Raw genomic sequence first — 24,563 nt, 5'->3', positions numbered from 1 at the left:
CATTTATAAGGCAACCACTATGTGCCAGGTGTTGTCTAGACACAGTGGACATAGAAACAAATATGACTCTTCCCTTCAATACAAGTTCAATCTGATGGAAAAGACTGATAACCAAAATAATCATGAGACAATGTGATACACACTCTGATGTTAGTACAAAAATGTGATCAAAGCACAGAAGAAGGGTGCTTTAAATGGGCTGGGGAGGGGAACCACAGGAAGTAAGTATGGAAAGATTACTGTTCAGAGGAAGGAGCTAATTTGAGTAAGGGTGTGTGCCGCAGGACATCTGAAAGAGAAATGTCTGAAATGCACTCAGATGTCCAAGGGTAAATGTAAGCGTACTTGGAAGGAAAGTAGTGACTAGTGAAACTAGAGAGGAAGATAGGACCAGAGATGATGTCAAGCCCAAACGACATAACCTAATTTGCATTTTAGAAACATTACTATCTTATTACTTAACTTGTAAACAGCTTGTGAACACAGACCACATATTTACCTCTCAGCATTACTCACATATACGTGGATAATCTCTACTACTCAATCAAAATACCGAAATATCGTCCGAGCCTCATCTTCTATGGCTTATCCCCTACTCAAAATCCGAAGACATGGCCCTTCTCTTACGCTTTATCTTTATTCCTGCTTCAAGGCCTCTGTTAGTCTCTTCAGACATGATTAGTCCCTCGTCATTTAGATATTATGATCTACAAATGATAGCAGTCAGGATGCTAATGGGGGAACAGACCAGTAAATAAGACCAATAAATAAGCCTTATTAATTTCATTTTAGCCATTTCCCCATCAGACTTCTCCACAAGAGTTTAGAAAACTGATGCCTTTACGTCTCACCTTTGTCTCTTCCCACATTTAGAAGTACGTAACTTTAAGAAGTAAAGCGGCCAAAAGCTAGGTTTAAAAAAGCCTGTCAAATCCTTCAATTCACGAGTTTGTCTTTCAAGTTCCACTTCTCAACTGGGGTCTGGGAAAAATCGGAGAGCAGCAGCTGGAAAGGGGAAGGCGGAAGCATTCCAGATATGACCAACTTTCTCACCTACCACTAGAAAAACTTCTTCAAGAAAGGCATTGAAAAGAAGTTACCTACTACCCAGTCTCGCAACGTCCTTATATACACAAAGTCTGCCTCTGCAAAAGGGAACAGGGAAAGAACGAGACTGGAGCGCCAATGTTCCCCCAGCTTTGCTCCGTGGAGACCGAGGCCAGCCTCAAGGCTGGCAGACTCCCTAACAACTCGTCTCACCTCTTTGTAAGTCCAGCTTGGTTTCGCGGACATAGTTGTCCGGGTTCCGGCTCAGCATCTTCACCTTCATTTTGGCTGCTAGTTGTGCCCGACACCCCGAGTTTGGATTACCACCGCCTCCTCAGGCACATGCTACTTCCGCTTCTTCAATACTACTTCCTGTCATGTGACTTCCACGGTGTGGAAGCCAGCCTCCTGAGCAGGACCCTGCGGCGCTCCGTAGTTTTGCCGACAGAGGTTGGCCCGAGGTGCTTCTTCAGCTGCGCTCTCCGATCCGCTTCCCTCGGTCCTAAACGGCAGCAGGTGGGGGCGGGGCGGGGCGGGGCGGGGACTTGGCCGAGGCCGGCGCCCCGCCTCCTTCGCGTTCTCCGCAGGCGTGACGTGCTACCTTGCGCCTCTCACGCCGGCTCTGCGCTGGGGTCTCTCCGCTTAGTTACCGCGTCCTAGCGCTGGCCCCGGAAGTGGCCTCGCCCCCCGTGGTTTCTGCTCCTGGGCGGCGACGGTCGCCACGGTGGCCGCCACTGCATCTCCTACCACCTCCGTGGCCCTGGGCGTGGTATCAACGGGCCCTGGGACTATGACGGGCCAGGGCCAGTCGGCGTCAGGGTCGTCGGCGTGGAGCACGATATTCCGCCACGTCCGGTACGAGAATCTGGTGGCGGGTGTGAGCGGCGGGGTCTTGTCCAACCTCGCGCTGCACCCGCTCGACCTCGTGAAGATCCGCTTCGCCGGTAAGAGCACACTCAGACAGACCCTGGGCTACTTCTCCTTGCTGGTACCCCGAAGTGGGTGATAAAAGACGCAAAAGGAGGCCTTGCGCTCCCCTGCCCCTTGCCTACCACGAGGCGAGCGTTGAAGCAAATGCTGCTTATCCGGCCTCACCTGGAACTAGATTCGAGGAAGGGGAGCCCGGGAAAGGGATCTGGTCGCCCTCGTCCCAGATCCCCAAGTCTAAGGGATGGAGAACAGGGATAGAAAAGTCTGAGAAAAGTTCAAATTGGCATAGGATGGGGGACTCAACGCCGGATTTGTAAAGCGAGAAAGGGATTGGCACCTTTTAGGGGTTAGCCCTCGCATATGCTAATCATTCTCCCTTGGAGGTACTTTGAAATCTTACGGTAGCCACGTGTTTGGCCTCGGAGCTGAGGAAAAGTGGTTGGGGGTAGGTGGTAATCCTCAGAGGCTGGCTGGGAATAGGTTTGGGATGGGATTCTCTTGAAGGTTTGTTTTTTGGCGTTTATAGTGTGGTAACAAAGCCCTATGAAGGAATAGATAGTTAGAATCCAAATGCTATTTTTTAAAATTTACGTTTATTGCATTAAGTGCAGTGAGTTAAGTGAAATTTACAAAGTGCCTTAGAAGTTAAACTCAACAGTAAATTCTGGAAAAGATAGTTTCAGAGAGGGTCTTGGTAACTTTACTGGGAAACTATTTTCTGGCATTTGGTTTTCTTTCTTACTCAAGTTCTGCCTTGAGAATTAGATCTGCAGAAGTTGTTTATCATCAAGAGTCAAATTGATTCTATCCACCTAAAATATTATTGTTCTCTTAATATTTGTAGACTGCTGTATAGCATACAGAAGCACCTAAACAAAGTTCTTGTCCTCAGGGGATGTACAGTCTAATTGTAGGCTTGAGTGTTAGTCACATAAAAGATAATTCTGGGCAACATAAAGTCAAGGGCAAAATGGAGTAAATCCAAATATCAAAATATAAGTAGAGACAGACTACCAGGAATATTATAGGTTGCTGATGGCCATATGTATCCGTATCTGTAAGGTTCCATTAGATCTTGAGATTCCCCACAGAAGGACTGATATTTTGACAGCTAGAAAGGAGACAAGAAGCCATTCTACAGAGGAAAGTCAGTGAAAATTACGGAGTATACTCCCTAGAAGAAAACCCAGAAAGGAAAGTAATTTCCATGGAGTTTGTGACACATGCACAGATAAAAATTACAATGACAAGTAGCACTGAGCATTTCGTAAGAGCAAGGCAATGAACTAATAGTTTTGCATGCATTATTTATCTCGTTTACCACTCCGAACAGCCCTGTGAATTTATTACCTCCATTTTATACAAATAATTATAGAAGCTGACCAGTCGCAAGTTTATAACAGCATAGATGTGGGATTTGAACCCAGGCAGTATAATTCTAGAACCCTTTTACTCTTAACCACTCACCGTTCTACCTCTAGGAATCCCTAGTATACAGTGGCTTGAACATGAAGAAAAGAATTTTGGATTTGGCTGCAGGTACAGGCCTCTATGATTTGACGTCTCCAATGTTTTGTCTAGGAGAAGAGGTGACAGTTGAGATGATCACTGAGGAATAGTGTTGGCTTGGTGAGTTTAAGACAGTGCTGTGAAGCAGATTGTGCCTGAAGAAAGGGAATTTTTGGTACCTGAGAAATTGGTAATCTTGATGAATTGGGGAGAGTTAGGAGACCAATGTGGCCAAGGTAAGGTGATTGAGACGAATGGAAAGACAAAATTAAAGATCTAGGAGTCAAAGCAGGAATTTGTAATGATAAAGTGTGGCTGTGAAGTGGTGATAGAAAAAAGGAAAATTAAGGAAGATAAATTACTGAAATCAAAATAGTTGACTGGCCGTCATCAACATTAATGCTGTAGTTTTTATGCTTTCATGAAACTTAGGCCCTTGTAATGAAATTGTAATTACCTAGTGACAGGGGTATTAGTCTTGGATGTCCCGTTAAACCAAACTTGGAATATTTCAGTGAGTTCAAGTGCAAATTGGAACCCAAAAGTGTCCAGAGAGGTAGAAAGATTAGAAATCACTTGTGAGAAATGAATGGAAGAACTAGTTTGGCTTCAGGTGGGTGGAGGGCAGGGACAGACGACTTAAGATGAAGAACTGTCGTGTGTGAAAGGGATTTATCTTATTATGGGTTGATGTAAAGACCAGGTAGAGGTTGAGTGGAAATGACAGGGAAGCAGATTGTGGCCTCCCAAGTAGTGGTACTCAGAAATGAAACTGGTGATATCTGGATATGTGGAAGTGGTTCGGGGCTGGATGACAGAAGTTAGAAGATACTCCTGTGTTGAGTGGAAAGGTCAATTGGACGAGGTGATTGTTGAGGACCCTTCTAACTTTAAGATACAATTTTAAATCATCCAAGAATGATGAAAGGGGGCGCCTGGCTGGCTCAGTTGCAGGAGGGTACGACTTTTGATCTTGGGGTCATAAGTTCATGGAGAGATTACTTAAATAAAACTTAAAAAAAAAAAAAAAAAAGACTGATGAGAGAGAGAGCCCCAACAAAGAATGAGGTATAAAAACAGTAATTTTCTAAAAAAACCTGAAAGCCTTTAATCTCTAAGTTAATCGAGGAACCAAAATGTAGAATCAAGTAACAAGAATAGCATGCAGTCCAGTTTTGTATATATAGTGCAAGACCCTGTAGCTTAAATAAACTAATACTTATTGAATGCTTCCTGTGTGCCATACATGATTTTAAGAGCTGTATATGTATTAATTCATTTAGCCCTTTGTGATTTTTAGAGTTAGGTTCTATTATTTTTCCCATTTTTATGGGTGAGATAACTTAGCCACGGAGTAATCCAGTAAGTGACTCAGGATCACACAATTAAGTGTTGGAGTGTAAGCGGGCTGCAAAGGAAATTTAGTGGCCAGAGAAGAAAGAGGAAAATCAGGAGAGTGTGGTGTAAAATTAGTCCAAAGAAGAGTGTTTAGGAGGTGGAAAGTCTTAGGTGCTGCTAAATGGTTGGTGAAGAAGAGAGGATTCCCACAGTTCACTTCAGGGTCTTTAGAGCACTTGCAGTAATGGGTGGAGGCGCAGATCACATTGCAGTGGGTTGGGGGGGACGCAGTTCACACCATCACACCATTGCCCTCCTTTCTAGCCTAATTTCCTACCATCCCTTTCCTCCGTCAGCTGTACACTTGATACCAGATCCCTAATGTTCTCCCAGACAGTGCCAGGCACTGTGATGCTTGCATGTATTTACACAAGCTACTGCACTTGTCTAGAGACAAACCTTTCTCTCCTTTCCCCAAAGACAAGTTTCTAATCAATCTTCAAGACTCTACCCTAGCATCTTCTCTCTCACGTTCCCTGTCACTTATTTCATCTCCCCAGTTCCTTCTATACAGAACATTTTTGTGTGTTTCTTCTGTAATCCTATAGCACTTCATTCACCATAGTGCTCATAACTTTGTAACATGATTGCTGCTGTTTGGCCTTGAAGCTTATGTCTTCCTCAGGGTTTGGGTTTGTGTCCTACCTGTTTAGATTGCCCGTTTGCCTGGCAATAATAAGGAGTCAATAGTTTTTAAATTTTTTTTATAAAGTGATAGGTGTACAAATGAATATTTTTCACATTTAAAGATTTGATCCTAACTATATAGTGGAGACAAGATTATAGTATCAGGGAAGTATAGGGTACAGAATGTTGTTGCCTGTTACTGAGATACTTAATACTCTACTTCTTTAATTGACTTGTCAAAAACAATAAAGAAATTATTGGTTCATACCCATGAAAAGCAAAGATGGTGTTTTTGTGGGTTTTTTTTTTTTTTTTTTTTTTTTTTTTACCTCAAGAGAGACATTGTGTTGTGAGCTTATTATTGAAAGGAAAATGGAAAGGTACTTAGAAGAAATTTATCAGGAGAATAAGAGACGTGAAATTCAAGGAAAGCATCAGAAAGATGATGAAATACACAGCAAAATATTTCTTGAGAGCCTGTTCCTCTGTTACTTGCTTTTAAACTTGTTATCTTGTATAAACTTCTCAACAGCCTGTGAGGTAGGTGACATTTATCCCCATTTTATAAATGAGTATGCTAAAGCTCAGAAAGATTAAGATCATGTAGCTAATTAGGGAAATTATATATCAAACCCAGGTCTTCTGATAAAGCCTCATGTACTTTAATCTCATTTCATGGTGTAACACTGTCAAGTTAATGATGAAAGAAATTGACTTTTCTCCCTTTCCCTGGCAATGGTAAACAGTGATTCTTTGCCAGACTCCATTATGTGGTGGGACAATGAACCGGGCATGCTTTTATATGGCCAGAGGACTGTAATTGTATAAACTTTGTAGAGGACAGTTTCAGTATAACCTCTCATAACCTTTGACCCCTATTAATTCCCATTCTGTTCATTAATTCTAAGGATATAGGAATTTGTCTGTTTTACAGAATATTTTCTAGAGACCTTTTAATAATAGCAAAAAAATGAGAACAATTTACATGTCAACTAGGGGAATGATTTTACAAATGATGGGATATCTGTGAGAGGGAAAACCATGATACTATTTTTAAAAATCTTTTGGAAGTCTATTTAATTACAAATAACAAGTCTATAATTACAAAGAGAATTCTTACAATACACTCTTGAGTGAAGAAAAAAGCAGTATACAAAACTATATGTAGTAAAATACCAATTTAAAAAAACCTAGATTATAAATTTGACATCCTTTCATTCCATTTCCCCATAGGAAACAGAAGGCACATTCGAAATAATATAATTCGGGGCATGGGGGGGTGTGCTTGAAAGGACTGTTTACAAAAATACGAGATTATAGCAAAACCATAAGGAATACTGCAGTATTTTGGAACTGGAAACAGTTTGGGCTGTTGCCACCTGAAGGGCCAAATGTCAAGGCGAGAAGGTCATTGAGAGAGGGCCACCTTGAGAGGAACTGTAACTGGCAGTGGAGAAGTTCAGCCCGCCTAAGGCAACCCCATAGGAAGGGAGGTAAAAGAGTAAATACCTGCATCTGCTCTCTTCCATCCCTCTGATCTCTTGTCAGGCCTCCCCACTAGCCCAGCTCAACTAGAAACTCTAAGACAAGATCAGGCTGCTAGGCAGAACGTGATAGAAAGGGATGGACAGTGGATCTGGAAAAGAAACACAGTATTCAGGATATAATAACTGAGCAAATATATATTGAGAGCCTACAGTGTACAAAGCGCTAAGATAGGAGTAGAAATATTGCAGCAAAGTAGTAGTCCCTGCCCTCACAAAGCATCTTCCTACTAGGAAGCCAGAATAATTGAACAATAATGATTGCAATGAAGAGTGTTTTTATTATGCTAGGGAAAGTATGGTGTGCCATGGGTGCAAAGAAACTTGAACTCATCTAGGGGATAGGAAAAGGATCACCAAAGGAAATTACTAAACAGACCTGAAAGAGGAATCAAAGATTGAGAAGACAGAATGTTCATGGCAGACAGAACAGCCTGTATAAAAGCTTTAAGGTTCAGAGACTAGATAAGAACTGAAAGTTGTTGAACATTCTAGCAATTTGCGTCAGATGTTTTAAAGAGAAAATAATAAAGAATAAATAATTCCAAAAAATAGAATTATTTTTCTCTACCTAAAAAGGACTTTCTTCTGAATTTATCTCCTTCCTATGACTATGTGATATCTATGTTTATATGTGATTCAGAGCTAGAACTTTCCTCTCACCTAATTTTGTGCCTTTACTGCAGTGAGTGATGGATTGGAACTGAGACCAAAATATAAAGGAATTGTGCATTGCTTGACTACCATTTGGAAACTTGATGGACTACGGGGACTTTACCAAGGAGTAACCCCAAATGTGTGGGGTGCAGGTTTATCCTGGGGACTCTACTTTTTCTTGTGAGTAGATCTGGGAGATTTTACAGTATTAAATAAAAGGAGTTTTTGTTTTCAGTGATTTGTTTTACATTTCAGTTGATGAAGCCAGATGAGACATTTCATTAGTTTCTCTGAATAGGAAGGGTCAGAAAGAGCAAAAGTCTTATTACTTTCCTTCTCTGTCAGCTGTTATCCAGAGGCATTTGGTCTGGAAGAAAGTTCTTAATAGGAAGAAGGTGAAGGAGGATTTGGAGAAACAATCTTATAGAAGCTACTTCTGTGAGGTGAATTCGGGAAGATGCCTTATCAGAGTACTTCTGATTCATAAGAAGTTGGAAAGCTGAAGAAGACAGGTCTTGGGGCCCTCATAAGAACACATACCATGGGAACTCCCTCTTGGGAACAGAAAGTAAAAGCCAGTGTGCAGCTTGAAGAGTTTGAGACACATTATTTCTTGCCTGTTATTTGACCTGCCCCATCATCTTCCTAGCTCGTTCATTTTCTTCCTCCTTCCCCTGTCGGGTATCATCACCATGTGAAATAGCCGCGATTCCATGACCAGTGAAGAAGCCCCAGAAAGCGCTTGTGACAGGCACGTTCGGCTTACTGATTGTGCCAGAGTGTGGGAGCAAAGCCCTGCAGTGGAGGGGCACACAATGCCTCTGGTACTGGAACCTGAACCCACGAATGGGAAGTCTTGTCTTTGTGTTACTAGATGGCACTTGTAGGAGAACCATCTGTACCTGGTCTATTTGCCCTTTTCTCGTTTGTGTTGTATATTTTACTTTATCTCCCATAATTTTATGGCAGTATCTAAACCACAGTCTTTGGCGGGGGGAGAGGGAGAGGGAGAATCTTAAGCAGGGTCCCCACTGAGTGCAGAGCCTGATGTGTGGCTCGATCTCACAACCCTGAGATCATGACCTGAGCCAAAATCAAGAGTCAGACACCTAACCGACTGAGCCACCCAGGTGCCCCCAAACCACAATCTTAAAATATTTTTTAAGTGAATGCAAAACAAATTCAACCTTAATATTGTTTAAAAATGTATTTTTCTTCTTTTTAGTTCTAAGACACAGATGGGTGAAATGATAGGTATAAATTTATTCTTTTACGCATTTTGAGTTGTGTAGGTTCTCTAAAGAGGGTTTCTAAGGACATGCCGTATGAATGTAAGGTTTATGTGATGGTAATTTCTTATAAAAGTATACTCGTTTCATGTTAGAATAGTATTGGTAAAGTTTGGAAGGATTTACGTAGCTGAACTCTTCTTCCAAGAGGAAAATGGAAATTGGAGTTCTAGAGACTAGGCTTATCTGACTCCTCTGCGAGAAACATTGAGTGGCTCAATTTTCTGCCAAATAAAGCCCAAATATCAGTCTGCGCTCAGGTGTGGCTCCATTTTCCCCGTCTTTCCCCGCCACTCTTATACCTTTGCTCACACTCCTCTGTTTCCCCACTGAAACCGGACCTGTCTCCATGCCCCACCAGTGCCACCTCCTACACAAGCCTTCTGTGATCTCAGCCACAGTTTCTCAATCTCTTATGACACCATCTGTGTTGTCTTTATTATGATTACTTGTGTGCAGCTTGTGGTCCTTGTGAATCCACTAGGAAGGCCCCTCCGAGTGTTTTATCTAGCCGAGTTGCCAACCACGTACCTGAACATTACGTGTTCAGCACTTCTTTGTTAGGGGCCCTCTTTTGTCCTTCTGCTTTGTCTGCCCAATTGCTGCACTGCTGCTAACCCCCGCCCCCCCCCCCCGTTAATTGATGAGTATGTGATTAAACTATTTTGCATATGTAGTGGTAGCCGTATACATTTGGGGGGAGTGATGGTAAACTCTTAAGAGTAAACCATTTCCAGCAAATGCATTCTTGAAACTTCCTTTGGTTGTTTTATGCATTGACTTTTACTTTTGGGTACTGCTGTTAAGTTACACACATTTTAAAACAGACTTTACTGCTTTATGACACCTATTCAATATTTACCAAACTGCTTATGTTTAATTCTTTTAGTTACAATGCCATCAAATCATATAAGACAGAAGGAAGAGCAGAACGTTTAGAGGCAACAGAATACCTCGTCTCAGCTGCCGAAGCTGGTAAGGCAGTGTGTGAAATCTAAAACAGCAACTTCCAACTTGATTTTCTCTTTTGTTTTTTGTTTTATTTGCTTTTTCTCCCCCATTGAACAATAGAGCTGAAGTATGCTTATGTAACCAGTTGTCACATGGAATTTCTTAGAAAGCAACTCTTCTTACTGGTTACTCTGGACAGATTTCAGGAATTTTAGTTATCACAAAGGAAGTAAAATTTAGAAAATTTATGAATTCCTGATAGTTTAAGACGATTTGGTATGGTATTTTCTTCAATTAAAGTATAATTTCAGTTTTCAAATTAGACAGTTTAGTAGCCTTGTTTAATTGCCTCATGTATGTATACTATTCAAAGAGAAAAGCAGAGCAGGACCTATAAATCTTTATAACTCATACTTCGACACTTTGTTTATTGATAGTTCTTGTCTTAATAAACCTACTCATTTTTGAATACCTAGCTGCGAGAACAGACCTGAATCACAATGGGACTTAATTAATTTTTGTTGAAAAAAGGACTACTTAGGAAACTCAGCAAATGAGAAACTTAACCAGATGAAATTTTTTATATGCAAAATTGTCACTTTCTATATTGCATGAAGTATTATTTATCATGTAGTTCTTTAAGTTTTGAGATGCGTTGGCTACTTTGAATAGATTTGAGGAGGATCGTGGTAAAGTTGGGGTGAATATATATATATACATATATATGTATCTTCATGTAGAAAATATTGAGGTGTTGCATTCCGGATCCTTTTCCCCTAATCTTCAACCTCTCTGGGTTGTACTATGTCCTACTCCTAATTATTTATATCTCCTTACCAGAGTCTGCTTCGTAGGACTCCCATCTGTTCTCTACACCAAGCCATACTGTTTAGGAGCCAGGACATCTTTGCTGTCCTCACACCTCAAAGGGAAAGTGTTTCACGTTTCCATCTCCCTTTTAATTTACCTCCCACTAACCGAGTGAGGAACTTTTTATGACCACCAAAAACTATGGCTACCCTTTAACCCTCAGGCTTCCTCAGGGACCATATCTCACTGTTGCAGGTACAACCCCTGGGCAGCCTGTTTATTAATGGACTGTTCTTAATCTGGATCATCATAAGTGGCACAGTACTTGTATGCTGAGTAATCTTATTTAAATTTGGTTTTAGGAGCCATGACCCTCTGCATTACAAACCCGTTATGGGTAACAAAGACTCGCCTTATGTTACAGTACAACGGTGTTGTTAACTCCTCACAACAACAATATAAAGGAATGTTTGATACACTTCTGAAAATATATAAGTATGAAGGTGTGCGTGGATTGTATAAGGTAATGAATTATCAGTATATTTTGAATAACTGACCATTGTAACTTCCCTTGGCTCTGTTGTCTGAGTTCTGAATGACCTTTAGTCAGTCCTAAAAAAAAGCCAGACTCAGGCAAAAAGCAATTTAATGAAAACGGAAGTTCTGGTTTATAATGTGGAAATTGTGCTTTAATCTGTTTATCCTCATTACTATAAGGTGCATCATCATGACACTGGCAGGTTTGAGAAGGCCTGTCTATAAAGTTCTGTACAGTAACCATTTCTCTAAGTTAAACATTGAGGTCACCCATTCTTTACTTCCGTCCCTGGAAACTGTGTCCTTTCGGAACTGGCTTAGTTTTTGTTTTTTGTTGTTGTTTTTTTAATTGTTCCCTTTTAGGGATTTATTCCTGGGCTGTTTGGAACATCACATGGTGCCCTTCAATTTATGGCATATGAATTGTTGAAGTTGAAATACAACCGGCATATCAACAGATTACCAGAAGCCCAGTTGGTAAGATGGTTCTAAAAACAAAACAAAACAAAAAACTGTCATTTACGTTTATGGGCATTTAATAGATGGAAATTTTGTCACGTTTACTTTGGTAATACTGCTATGATGATGACTGCCACTAATTTAATTTACAGTTAAATATTTTATAGGCAGATGACACATGTCAAAAATAGAACCCCTTATTTGTACAGAGCTTGTGTTAAGAAGGGAAACCATATTTTTCACTTACAGATCCATTTAAACGTTTTCCTATATAATGCTTACTTCTATATTTTTAAAGGAACCCTGTCTAAAGAAAAATAAATGTTTTGTGTTGTCATTTTAGAGCACAATAGAATATATATCTGTTGCAGCACTCTCCAAAATATTTGCTGTGGCAGCCACGTACCCGTATCAGGTCGTGAGAGCCCGTCTGCAGGATCAGCACATGTTTTACAACGGCGTGCTGGACGTGATCACAAAGACGTGGAGGTGAGAGCATGCAGCGTATCAAAACAGCTCTCCGGATCTGCCCTGCATGCCTCAAACTGTCCGGTTGCTGTTACTGGGATAGCAAAGGCCAGTGTGCTGTGGTGAAGACATGGCTGGTGGCCCCTGCTTTTCCATTTCCCATGGACTACCCATAGAACCACAGACTTAATCTCTGAGGCTTGATTCCTTCATTTGTAAAATTAGAAAATCTAGGCTGACAAGATTGTTATAAAAATCAAATGAGATTGGGGCTCCTGGGTGGCTCAGTTAGTTAAGCATCCTACTCTTGATTTTGGATCAGGTGATGGTCTCAGAGTCATGAGATCAAGCCCCGCATCAGGTGCTGCACTGGCCATGGAGCCTGCTTGCAATTCTCGCTCTCCCTCTCTTTCCTCCCCACCCGCCCCTCTGCCCCCGCTTGCTCACACTCTTTTAAAAAAAAAAAAAATCTGTGCTTCAGCAAATTAATGTACCAAAATTTAGGTGTCATAAGATAGTTGAGTGGCATTGAATATAGGAAGTCATAAAAACCTTAGTTTAATATAATTAAACTGCTACTTGCACAATAACTTGCAAACACTTGTCTCCATGTATAAAAGAGATGCTCGCTCTTCAGCCTGTGGATAAACTGTTACAGGTAGACATCCCCATATTTTTCTGTAATTCTGAAAGGCCAGAGCAGAATATTTAGGGTGTTTACATTGAGTTTAGTTCAGTAAATATTTATTGAGAACCGAGTGACAAGTTCCAAGGCCATATTCCCATTCTAGGCATCAAGGAAATAAAGTTTTATTTTTGTATGTGCTAGATTTAGTGTCACCTGGCATTTATATAAGCTGTAAGACTTTTAATGCCTACGTTAGTTAATCAGTTAATGCTCCTGTATGCTTGTATGTTTAGAGACATTGGAAAGATGGTTGTCATTACAGCACTTTTCAGTTTTAGAGTGCCTCTGCCCTCTCTTTCTGAGTCAGTCACAGAAGGAACGGAAGCCCCTACAAATGGCTCATAAACTACATTACTTCAGCATGTCAAATACATCGACTTAAATCACAGGGAGGCTTTGAATGCTGGTTCCATGCCCTATGCCAATTAAACTTTTGTATCTTCGGGCTAGCTATGTAGGAAATTAAGTATGTATCTATCTTTCCCTCTAAAGGAAAGAAGGCATCGGTGGATTTTACAAAGGAATTGCCCCCAATTTGATCCGAGTGACTCCAGCCTGCTGTATCACTTTCGTGGTATATGAGAATGTCTCACATTTTCTACTTGACCTTAGAGAAAAAAAAATGTAAGCTAGAAGAAGATAATTCCAGTACATCTGCTTACGGGAGCAACTGTTTCTTTGTGTTTGAGATGTAAACCTCAGAAGAAGACTGCACAGCAACATGGTTCACAATGGAAATTGGTCTGTAATCATTAGAAGTCAAAGAACTGCTAAGACTTTGCAATGTTTTTCTGCTTTTTGCCTTCCCCATATGTATGGGACTTGGCTACCTCCGCCAGAAATGGCTCCCATCAACACAATAGTAAAACTGATACCAAGTGAAGAGTTTCGCAGATTTCTGTATTTCACTGTTCAAGTAGAAGCTGATTACGGCATTTGCTAAATGGATTAGATGAACGCGCTTCTTTTTCTGAACTCGTTTGCCTGGATTGGCTTTAAAATCAATCTCTGTGCAATAGCAAGGAAATGGCTTCTGAAAAGAATGATCATTGCTGTTTTAAGGGTAAATTAAACTTTCAGGATTTGCTGGGAAAAGTACTGCTTAAATCCATACCATTTTTGAATTGGGAAATTTTGGTAAGAAAAAAAACACTGTAAGTGTGCTTTAGTTTTAATTCAATTGGAATGTGCTAACTAGGGAAATTTGAGAAGTTACATACTTCTCTTAATTTGAGAAATATCTGATCTTTGTTGTCATTCTGTCATTAGTTTTTTCTCCAGGGGCTCTTCCATAACTTAAAATGTAATTGTGGATCCAGTTATTATATTTTTGACATAGGTACTTAGTGCCTCTTAAACGTATAAAATCTGAATTAGGATCCAGCTGTGCAGCCCTTGGTTAGCATATTTGGCTATAAATCACTAATAGGCTGTAGATGACTAATAGATCACCTCATACAGATACTGGAATAATTGGAATGTGTTTGTTGAGAAACGGTGTGAAAATGAGAAACTAACTTCCTACTTCAGCTATCGGAGATATGGGTTCAGTCCCAAATAAATGATTAATCTCCATTGGTTGTTCATATTCAGGTTTCAATACAAATTACGTTGATAGCCATTATTGACTTTACTTTTATGAGCCATTGTAAATATCTATAAAAGCTTGCCCCAAAAGGATGCCAGAATAATATTTTTATTTATCATAAATCTTTATGAATGCTGTTGCACTTCCATCTATTTGTTGTAAATAAAAAAATGGTGGTTTTCAAAGCCATATTTAAATGGTTCTTTGAAAATAGGTCTATTTTTTATATTTTGAAAGTGGCATTGTTTTAAAAATATGAAACAGTAAGTATCTAATTGTATTTACTCTAATCTCTTGTAATATGCACAGGAATACTTTGTAAATTAAATGCAATGCATTTTTTCATACTTCTGGATGTACTAGAATTCATATGAAATCCTGATATTAGTCCCTATATGGAAGACCGGCTAGGTACTGCTTGGAGTTTTAGAGGTAGTGCCGTTGTTTGAATGCCTCCTGTGTGTACCCCCAAAGTACTAAAACAGAATTCCTGTCTTCTAAGAGCATGCAAGCTTGCAGAAAAAATAAATAAGCATTAAGTAACTACAGTTCTAGACTAACAGGCAAGAAGATTTCTACAAAGCCCTGTGAGAGTTCTGAGAAAAGAGAACTCATTCCACTTAATTCAACAACAAATTGTTACTGAGCTCTTGCTCTGTGCCAGCACTGGAGATACAGCAGAAAGTAAGCCAGACAACATTCCTGCCCTCAGGGGATTTTCATTTTAGTGCAAGTGACAGAAAACATAAATTCTGCATAATACAATCTCAGATATTAAATGCTATAAATAGAACAAAAGCAGTGCTGCTATCTTGGGATGGTTAGGGTCAGGAAAGACCTCTTTGAAGAGGCAATATTTGAAACATTTTGAAAGAAATGAGGAAGCAAGCCACAATGAGATAAGGAAACACATTCTAGGCAGAGAAAATATGAAGTACAAAGGCCCTGAGGCAGGAATTAATTTAGCTAGAGGGGATGAGTTGAGGTTAGGCTGGCCAGGGAGGGGAAGGTTGGAGAAATGGCCCTGCTAGTATGGTAGGAAAGAGTGCAGGATTGGCTTCCAATTTCAGCTTTTCCATTTGCTGTTTGGCCTCAGCCCAATCAAGTTTTCTCATATGTAAAATGTGTCTTAGATTTGTTCCTTTGTGGATGAGGATGCTATGAGGATGCTTGGGCAAGTGCTTATTGAGGGAGTGCTCTTACGAGCCTCTGTCATGGAGTGAAGAAGACGGGGGAAGTTTCAGAAGTTCACCTTCAGCCTGATCCTACGGGACACTCTGCAGTATGAATTGGACCACAGAGATTGCCCTGCCCTGAGGTGGGAGCCTGGGCTATGATGTTCTCACATCAGGCAGTCATTGACTGTCATGGAGAGGAGGGGAGGCTAGGTCCCTCTCCTCAGTCAAAAGCAGTCCTCCAAATAATGTGGAAGTGACAGCTGTTAGCTGGGATATGGGTGCACCAGCCCTGTAAAAGAGGGATTTGGTGGGTCATCAACAGCATCTGCAAATGAGGATATTAAAAGTAGGTAGCTCATAGGATTATTGATCAGATTAAATGGATCAATCAATGTATAGTGCTTAGCATTTTACAAACATTAGCATGGGCCAGATCTTAGAGGCCGTAGTCAGGGGTTTAGATTTCGGGAGAGATCATTCTAGCGATTGTATGAAGAAAGAATTAGGAGACAAGAAACAGGGTTACTAGTTAGGAAGCTTTCACAGATACCTAATCAAGAGTTGGTGGTAGCATCGACCTGATTGATGAAATTGGAAATAGTGTATAGCTTGGGGTTAACTAAAACAGGGTTCATGGAAGGGAGAACTTGAAGCTTGGCCTTGATGGTAGAGATTTCAAAGGGAACCATGAAAAGCACAGGTGACATGTCTTGAGCAGTGTGTTGTCAATGTAGTAATAAAAGGAAGAAACAGAAGAGAGAGCTGAACGACGAACCAGAACCTGAGAACTCTGAGTCTTAGTAATGTGTTTAGGTTTTATTTGATGACTAAAAGAGAAGTGAGAGTCATTAACAGAACAGACATGGTTACATCTCAAGGGTGATAGAAGACAACCAATCAGATAAGAGGCTCAAACTCAAAGGGAAGGGGTTATCAACCATGTAAATATTTCAGTAAGATGAAGATGAATGTCACTGATAACTTGAAGCAGATTCAAATTATAGAGGCTGAAGACAGATTGCAAGCAGCTAAGCAGGTAGGGCAAACAGCAAGGATTCCTTTCACTCTAGGCTCTTTCTTCGATTTCAGCAGATAAAGGAAAGGTAGAAAGAGAACTTCAGCTTGAAAAAAGTACTGGGAGTCTAGGAAGGGGTGCGAGCAGGGAGGTTGGCCAAGCGAAAACCGGAACATGATTATAAAAAGGCTCAAAGCTTAAGATCTAGGCCAAAGTAAAACTTGGAGCTCAGCATCCGAGAACGAACGTATGGTAAAATGTGAACCAAGACAATGTTGGGTGCCATGCCTGTGAAAAGAAGGTTATTCTGTTTTCACTATGTGCTTCTGTAGTGCGGCAGCTTCAGAAAGTTGTTGTTCAAAGCCATACTAGAAAAGGGATATCAACTAAAAAGTATGTTTGAGCTCAGGAATCATCAGAGCATGGTCTGTCTTTTGAATGTGGACACACTACTGAACATAAAATCCTCCAGACAGAGTATTATTACTTTATTAGCAAAGCCTCTTTAGTGATTGTAAAATTACAGAAATAAAATAGCATGAAATGATTTAACTATTTCTTTTCTAAAAATGTATTATTTAACACGCAGAAAGTATGTGAGGGTTTGGGTTACTTTGGGTGAGGTCTTAAATTTCTTTCGAAGTGAGTGAATAAGAAGTTGGAAGTATCCATAGGGAATACCTTGTTACTGGCTGCTTGGCGTCGATTTCTCTTCTGAGACGAGTAGCTGGAATTTCTTTTCAGAACCTCCCTCCATTCTCACCTTTGTGGTTTAGATGGAATTGGCCTCACCTGCCCTAGAGGAGGCCCTGATTAGCAGAGCTGATCTAAATGTGCCATCTCTGTTCATAATGAACGTTTGGAATGGACACAATTGCCTAAGCTGGCCCGGGCAGTGACTCTTAGAGAGACATTTTTTTTCTGTGTATCCTGACACAGATTCTCTCTTTGCTGATTCACCAATTAGGGTTTGTGTAATTCACAAAGCTCCTCAAAGCCAATTCAAGATTATGAATTGGGGAGGTAGAGTTTGGAGTCAAAATGTAATCAAAACCAAGGAAATAACAATAAAAAATTGAAAGAAACTAGGACCTAAATCATGTCATGTGAGATTCTGGATCCATTCTGACCCCCAGTTCCATGTACCTCTGTAGTTTTCAACTGAGCGAACCAATAACTTTCCTTGTTTTTTAAGCTACTCTCAGTTTGGGCCTGTTACTCACTGCAACTGGCAGCTTCCCAGAGGACACCGAGACTGTGATCCAGACCCTAAAGTCTACGTGTCATTCTCCCATCAACCATCATGATGTCAAACTCTCATTTCTATGGAAATTGATGTCACCCTTAGGAAAAAGGAGCATTTTGTGATCCTTCCATGGGTTGTATAGGTTTTTGAAAATGTTTTTACCTTAACTGAAAAACATTGTTTAATGTTCATAAAGAATTAAAGAAGTCATTCAACTCACCATGAAAAACATGAAAGAGGAAGACTGACCAGTAGCCTTAGGAAAATAACTAAAATCTGCTATTGGAGAAGGTCCAACTGTACAAGTGTTGGATGATTTGAAAGTTGTTCCCGATGTATTTTCTGACATCAAATATGACAAAATTGTGTGTTTGTATTAAATTTCAGTATATATTAGTTGTGATGCCAGGCATGTTCTACTCAAGGCAGGAAAGTGATAAAACCAGTTTACATTCAACATGTCAAAAAGCAACAAGATAATTTTGTTAAGTGATTCACGTTAACCTTTCTCGCCCAGCCTTTAAACGATTTCATAAATAGGGGGCGCCCAGGTAGCTCAGTCGGTTGAGCGTCTGACTCTTGATGTCAGCTCAGGTCATGATCTCAGAATCATGGGATTGAGCCAGTGTCAGGCTCCCAGCTCAGCGGGGAGTCTGCTTGTCTCCCTCTGCCCTGCACCCTGCTTGCAAGCTCTCAAATAAATAAATCTTTGAAAAAAAAACTAATAAATTGACTAAGTGAAGCATAAAGTATTATCCTTAGTAGTAGTAAGGCTGAAATTAGAGAATGTGGCTTATATTTGTGTAAAAGAGGGCTTCCTTATACCAACCCTCAGAGTCATACAAACCTACCCATCCAGCCACAGAAAGCACTGGATCAAGACTCGCAGAGCCAGTCCTTGTAAAAGAGCAAGGAGGGGGTGCCTGGGTGGCTCGGTCGATTGGGTGTCTGTTTCCACTCAGGTCATGCTCCCAGAGTCCCAGAACTGAGCCTCGTGTCAGGCTCCCTGCTCCATAGGGAGTCTGCTGTTCCCTTTCCCTCTGCCCCTCCCCCTGCTCCTCTCTTTCTCACTCTCTCAAATAAAATCTTTGGGGGAAAAAAAAAAAAAACAGCAAGGAGATGTGGGGCGGAACTCATGCTGTGAGCAATTGTTCCCAAAGAGGGGAGAGAAAGCACCACTCATGCTCACTTCCTTGTCCCCACCTCCAATCAACTAATCACACACTGTCAATCTAAGTCCAACCAGGAGACAGAACACAGAGCAAATTTAACCAAGAGAAGATTAAGGAATTGCAAAGCTATGATAAATATATTACAGGAACTCTAAACAGTACCCTAAAGCTGAGAAAGAGTAGCCAAGGAAGGACAAGTTTGGAAGAGGGTCCCCCTTTGAAATTCAGACCTCTTGAAGAAGGTGCCATTACAGACCACTGGATGATGAGAAAGTCTGCTGGATTTATTGGGCCAGAGCTGGTTTAGAATTACGTGATAAACAGGGAAAAGATCCCTTAGGACACAAGCCAAGGCTAGTTGAGCAGGTTGCCAAGGGGTTGGGACATTTTTGCAGGTGCAAAACCAGGGCAGACTTTGCCCAAGTTGGAAAGGCTTCAGGAACAACTCTGCAGGGGACAAGCAAGCCGAGACTGGGGAAGGGGGGGCATTCTGGGGAATCAGGGACGCTGCCACCACAGGGGCCAGGAGTATGTGGTGTCCCTCTCAACTGCAGCAAGATAAGCAGACCCCCGGGGCTGGGGCTGCAAGTCCTAGTTAAAGGACTGTGCATTCTGGGTGTGCAACTGCAGCAAAGTACCACCAGATAGACACACACACCACTGATAGGAGCAAGAAGAAGCACATTTCAGCTCACTGAAATCGGGAAGACAAGCTGCTTCTGCAGCGTCCCTCCAGTATTCTCTTAATAGCCCGCTTCTAAAGGAGAAATACTTAGAGTCCGGTTCATTATCATAGTGTAGGTATTGAAAAATGAATTCAGAGCTCAGAAGCAATAAATTGAGTATTTTAATTGGCCCTTTGGAGTACTTAGTTTCATTTGCAACCTTCTAAACCCATTCCAATTCCTGCACAATGATGAAGCAACTAACTATTTTAGCCCTAGCATGATACAACTATCCCGGTAAGTGAAGTGCCTGCCCTTCCCCATATGAGAACACACAAAGCCCAACAGTCATTGAATTCATTGCTGGCTATATTAATTACGCCTCAAAATTGTGAAGTTGACCTCCACCAACTTTTACATAAAATAAAAATGAGAAGGAGAGAAAGGAAGAAAAGGGTTAGCATGTATAAACAGGCATATAACAAAGAGAATATATCCAAAGCTACCGCAGTCCTGGTTTCCGTCCTTGTTCACAAGGTCATAGTTGCTATCTATAGCTTCCACCGCTAACCACCCATTCCACACTTTCCTTGCCCACAGCCAGAACCCACATCTCCAGGTTCTTTACCTGGTGAAGTAAATCCAAATCCTCCTTTCTGGAAGGTCTGAATCCCCAATCACTCTGCCTTTTCCGGTTCCTGTAGTTCTCCATTAATCTTTGACATGGAAGTACTAAAAAGAACCTCAGAAAATCTTCTGGGTTCCAAACATAGTCCTCTTTGCTTCCACCATAGTAGCAACCAATTTCCCGTGGTAATTGGGCTCCATCAGTAAAGCCGATAGATTAACCTCCTGTTTTTCACCTGTTGGTTCAGTGGTATAAAGAGCGTAAAATGGCCAGGTGGCAGTCTGTGGTAGGTAGACTTTTAACAGGGATTCCATGATCCCTGCCCCCTGACATAAACAACCTATTTCTGCCTGAGCGTTGTTGGGACCTGTAAATATAGTTGGTTATCAATTCCATGATTATGGAATATGGCAGAAGGAATTTTGCAAGTGTAATTAGTCCCTAATCATAGTTGGCTATAATCCAAAAGGAGATTATCCTGGGTGAGCCCAACCTACCTAATCAGGCAAGCCTTATAAGCAGAAAAGAGTTCTCTTGCTGGTCTGGAAGAAAAACAGCCATGTTGTAAAAGGAGGGGCCACATAGCAAGCACCTCGGAGTGATCTCCAAGAGGTAAAAGCAGTTCTCAGCTGACAGCAAGAAAACAGGGTTTTCAACAACACAGCTGCAAGGAATTAGATGCTGCTAACAATCACAGGAGCTGAGAAGAGAATCCTGAGCCTCAGATGAGATAACTGAGCCAATACTTTGATTTCAGCCTGGTGACAACATAAGCAGAAGACTCGACTAACCTGTAACCTAGATCCTTGGCCCACAGAAACCATGAGATAAATTTGTATTGTCTTAATCTACCAAATTAGTTATGCAGTCAATAGAAAACTAGTACAGTCTCATCTTCCAATTCAGTGGAACTATTTTTGTGTTCCCTGGTGGAAGCATTCCCCTCTTGGATACCAAGATCTCCAAATCAGCAGTTCAAAGTTGCCAGGACAGAAAGCAAAAAGTCTACAAATGAGTTATTAGGTATAATAGTGAGAGAAGCCACTCTCACTTCCACTGCTTGTATTCTGGCTACAGGAGAGAGAACAGCATGTAATGATTTCTGATCCAAGCACATACTGCATCCTGTGAGACCGCATTCTTCTAGGATGCTGTCTACCAACTGGAACCATAATGAGTCCTCAGCAAGCCATTTCACCTTTCCTTTAGACTAGCCATTCTCCAGTGATGGGTATGTAGTGAGACCAGTTAATTCCATGGGGTGAGCCCCATTGCTGCACTCTGTTGTAGAATGAAGTAGGTTTCTGAATCCAAAGCGGTGCCGAGTAGAATGCCATGACAGTGGTTAAGGCATTCTGTGAGTCCATGATGGTAGTGTTGGCAGAAGTATTAGGGGCATGGAGGGCAAATCTATATCCAGAATATATGTCTATCTCCATGAGAATGAATCTCTGTCCCTCCATGGTAGAAGAGGTCCACTAGGTGTCTGGCTTGTCCTCTCAGGAAATGGTGCCAATGTTACATACTCAGTGCTGGTCTCTGCAGCAGTGACTCTAGCCAGGCCAGCCTTTTAAGGGAAATTCCATGTTGTTGAACAGCCTCCATCCTTGCCACCATGGCCTCTTTGTTCATGGGTCCATTAAACTAGGACTGGCGTGGCTGGGGAGAGGAACTTACCCCAACAGTGTGTATTTTGTCCATCTCATTATTAAGAGTCCCCTCTGCAATGGATATTCTTTAGTAGGCATTCACGTGGGACCCAAGTATCTTCACAGTCTGTGCCAATTTAAAGAGGTCTGAATTAATGCTCTTGTCCCCACCCAAAATGTCCTTAATCCCAGCCACATTTCTCAAAATGTTTACCCATCCTGGTTAACTTCTCTTTTCAACATTATTTCATCTAGACTCCTTTTTCACCCACTTTTCCTTTCCAGATTATTCTGAAGCAAATTCCAGACATATCACTTTACCTTAAATATTGCAGTACTTCTAAAAGAGAAGATGTAAAAATAACCATAATCTGGGGTGCCTGGCTGGCTCATTCAGTGGGTCATACACGACTCTTGATCTTGGGTTTGCGAATTCGAGCCCCACGTTGGGTGTAGAGATTACTTAAAAATGAAATATTTTTTTAAAGATTTTATTTATTTATTTATTTGAGATAGTGAGAGAGAGCGGGAGTTGGGGAGAGAGGGGCAGAGGGAGAGGCAGAAGCAGGCTCCCCACTGAGCAGGGAGCCTTACACAGGCCTTGATCCTAGGACCCCAGGATCATGACCTGAGCTGAAGGCAGATGCGATTGAGCCACCCAGTGGCCCCTTAAAAATAAAATCTCAGGGGTGCCTGGGTGGCTCAGTCGTTAAGCATCTGCCTTTGGCTCAGGGCGTGATCCCGGCGTTCTGGGATTGAGCCCCACATCAGGCTCTTCCGCTATGAGCCTGCTTCTTCCTCTCCCACTCCCCCTGCTTGTGTTCCCTCTCTCGCTGGCTGTCTTTCTTTCTGTGTGTCAAACGAATAAATAAAATCTTTAAAAAAAAAAACTTTAAAAAATAAAATAATAAAATAAAATCTCAAAAAAAGAGTTCAAAAAAATGATAATACCATTATCATACTTAAAAATTATTATTTGATATCCAATATCCAGTTAATGTTCAAATGTCCTCAGCTATCTCAAGCATCCAAATAAACATTGAAATGGATTGATATGACAGTAAATCTCTTTTAATCCATGTTTTTCTTTCTCTTGTTTTGCATTTTATTTTTTATTGAAGAAACCAAGTTGTCTTTCAAGTTTCCCATAGTCTAGATTTGCTGATTATGATTCTGTCTTGTCAATGAACATGTTCTTCTACCCCCTATATTTCCTAAAATTTAAGGGTTCTATCTGGAAGCTCTATCAAATCCAAGTTTGATTGTTTCTTGGCAAAAGTACTTCTTGAGTAGTGTTAGGTACCTTCATTAAGAGGCACATAGCCTGGTCCCTCCCTTTTTGGCATGCTGTCAGTCACTGACGATCATTGCTAGATCCCTTAGTTTGTGAGGGGTTGAAATTTGATATTCTAATTCCATCACTCCTCATTTGTTGTCTATATCAATACACACTACAAAGTACACACACACTTTCTATAAGGGGAAATTTCCCTTCACCAACAATTTGGTCACCCAGAAATAAGGTTCATATTGAGAAAGCAGAATAAATGCTTGGTTTTTTTTCTATTTACCAATTTTCAAAGTAACAAGTTGGTTTGCTGGCATCCTCCAAGTTGACCAATGAATTTATGTTAATATCATTAAGAACTCTTGCATTAAAACATATTTGATGTGTTGCAAACCATTGCAGTTATTATCTTTATTGATGCTTACATCGTACCATCTTTGCCAGTGGGAACCAATTCAAGTTGGCTCTTGGATCCTTTCAGTTGTCTTTCATAGCTGCCTTGTTTTCCAGTATGCCAGGATGTTCCAGACTCACACTGTACATTTCCTGCCCCAGAGCTGAAATCACCCATTTCTTCAAGGACACTTAGTTCCTTTTAGTAGGAAATGGAATGTGGAGATCCCAATCGGGGTGTCACCTGACTGGTCATCATTTCTAGGCCTTTTCTAGGTCATTGTTTGCAGGCCAAAAATGAGGAGACTTTGTTGTTATTGTTTTAAAGGCTTATTTAAGATAAAGTACTTCAGGAGTTCATGCTGATATTTCCAATTCAAGCCCAGGATTCACTTAACTTATCAGTCTGACACCTGAACTTCCTTCAACATGAATTCTTTCTGATCACCTCGGCCAGAAGTAATAGAACATCCTTTGAGTTGTATCACCCCTTCAGTAACTTTTATGTCAATCAACATATTGATCTCTGCTTTATTGTTATTTTTGAATCTATCTTACCTTCCCTACCAAGTGGTAAGCAATTTGGGACTGAATTCCTATTTTTATTCTTTGTTAAAAATATCTTTTTATTCTGTTAAAAATGAAATTCCTAAAGTGCTAATGTATTTCCCGACATGTAAATACCCCTTTTTTCTTTTTATTCTTCAAAATATGGAACAGTCCTATACATGCACTAAAATTTAATATATGATTGTTAAATGAACCCAACTTTTCAGATATAAAGTACCAGGAACTCTAATTTTAGTAGCAATTAGGTTAACATATTG

The 24,563-nt window shown here is 40.8% G+C and overlaps 2 protein-coding genes across 2 annotated transcripts in view; one reads left to right on the top strand and one right to left on the bottom strand.

The window, feature by feature from the left end:
- Nucleotides 1-1,553, bottom strand: part of DCAF13 (DDB1 and CUL4 associated factor 13) — a 28,113-nt gene extending 26,560 nt beyond the window's left edge. The window contains exon 1 of the mRNA XM_026495593.4: nt 1,261-1,553. Coding sequence (XP_026351378.1) covers nt 1,261-1,330 — 70 coding nt within the window. The 5' untranslated portion in view covers nt 1,331-1,553. The remainder of the gene's footprint in view (nt 1-1,260) is intronic.
- On the top strand, nt 1,485-17,244 carry SLC25A32 (solute carrier family 25 member 32). The gene is made up of 7 exons (XM_026495594.4): nt 1,485-1,991; nt 7,742-7,892; nt 9,891-9,976; nt 11,125-11,285; nt 11,663-11,776; nt 12,102-12,247; nt 13,407-17,244. The coding sequence occupies exons 1-7, from the start codon at nt 1,838-1,840 to the stop codon at nt 13,540-13,542; spliced, it is 948 nt and encodes a 315-aa protein (XP_026351379.1). The 5' UTR covers nt 1,485-1,837; the 3' UTR covers nt 13,543-17,244.
- The last annotated feature ends 7,319 nt before the right edge of the window (nt 17,245-24,563 follow it).

This window comes from Ursus arctos, unplaced genomic scaffold (assembly GCF_023065955.2).
Source record: "Ursus arctos isolate Adak ecotype North America unplaced genomic scaffold, UrsArc2.0 scaffold_6, whole genome shotgun sequence".
Taxonomy (NCBI): Eukaryota; Metazoa; Chordata; class Mammalia; order Carnivora; family Ursidae; genus Ursus; species Ursus arctos.
The sequence above is the reverse complement of the archived record's forward strand: the minus strand, read 5'-3'. Positions and strand labels throughout refer to the sequence as shown.

What these genes read in the sequence shown, in the direction of transcription:
- SLC25A32 (XM_026495594.4), top strand. Translation starts at nt 1,838, where the DNA reads ATGACGGGCCAGGGCCAGTCGGCGTCAGGGTCGTCGGCGTGGAGCACG. An exon ending in GTGTGCGTGGATTGTATAAG is followed by an intron (nt 11,286 to 11,662) that starts GTAATGAATTAT and finishes GTTCCCTTTTAG; the next exon opens with GGATTTATTCCTGGGCTGTT. An exon ending in GTGATCACAAAGACGTGGAG is followed by an intron (nt 12,248 to 13,406) that starts GTGAGAGCATGC and finishes TTCCCTCTAAAG; the next exon opens with GAAAGAAGGCATCGGTGGAT.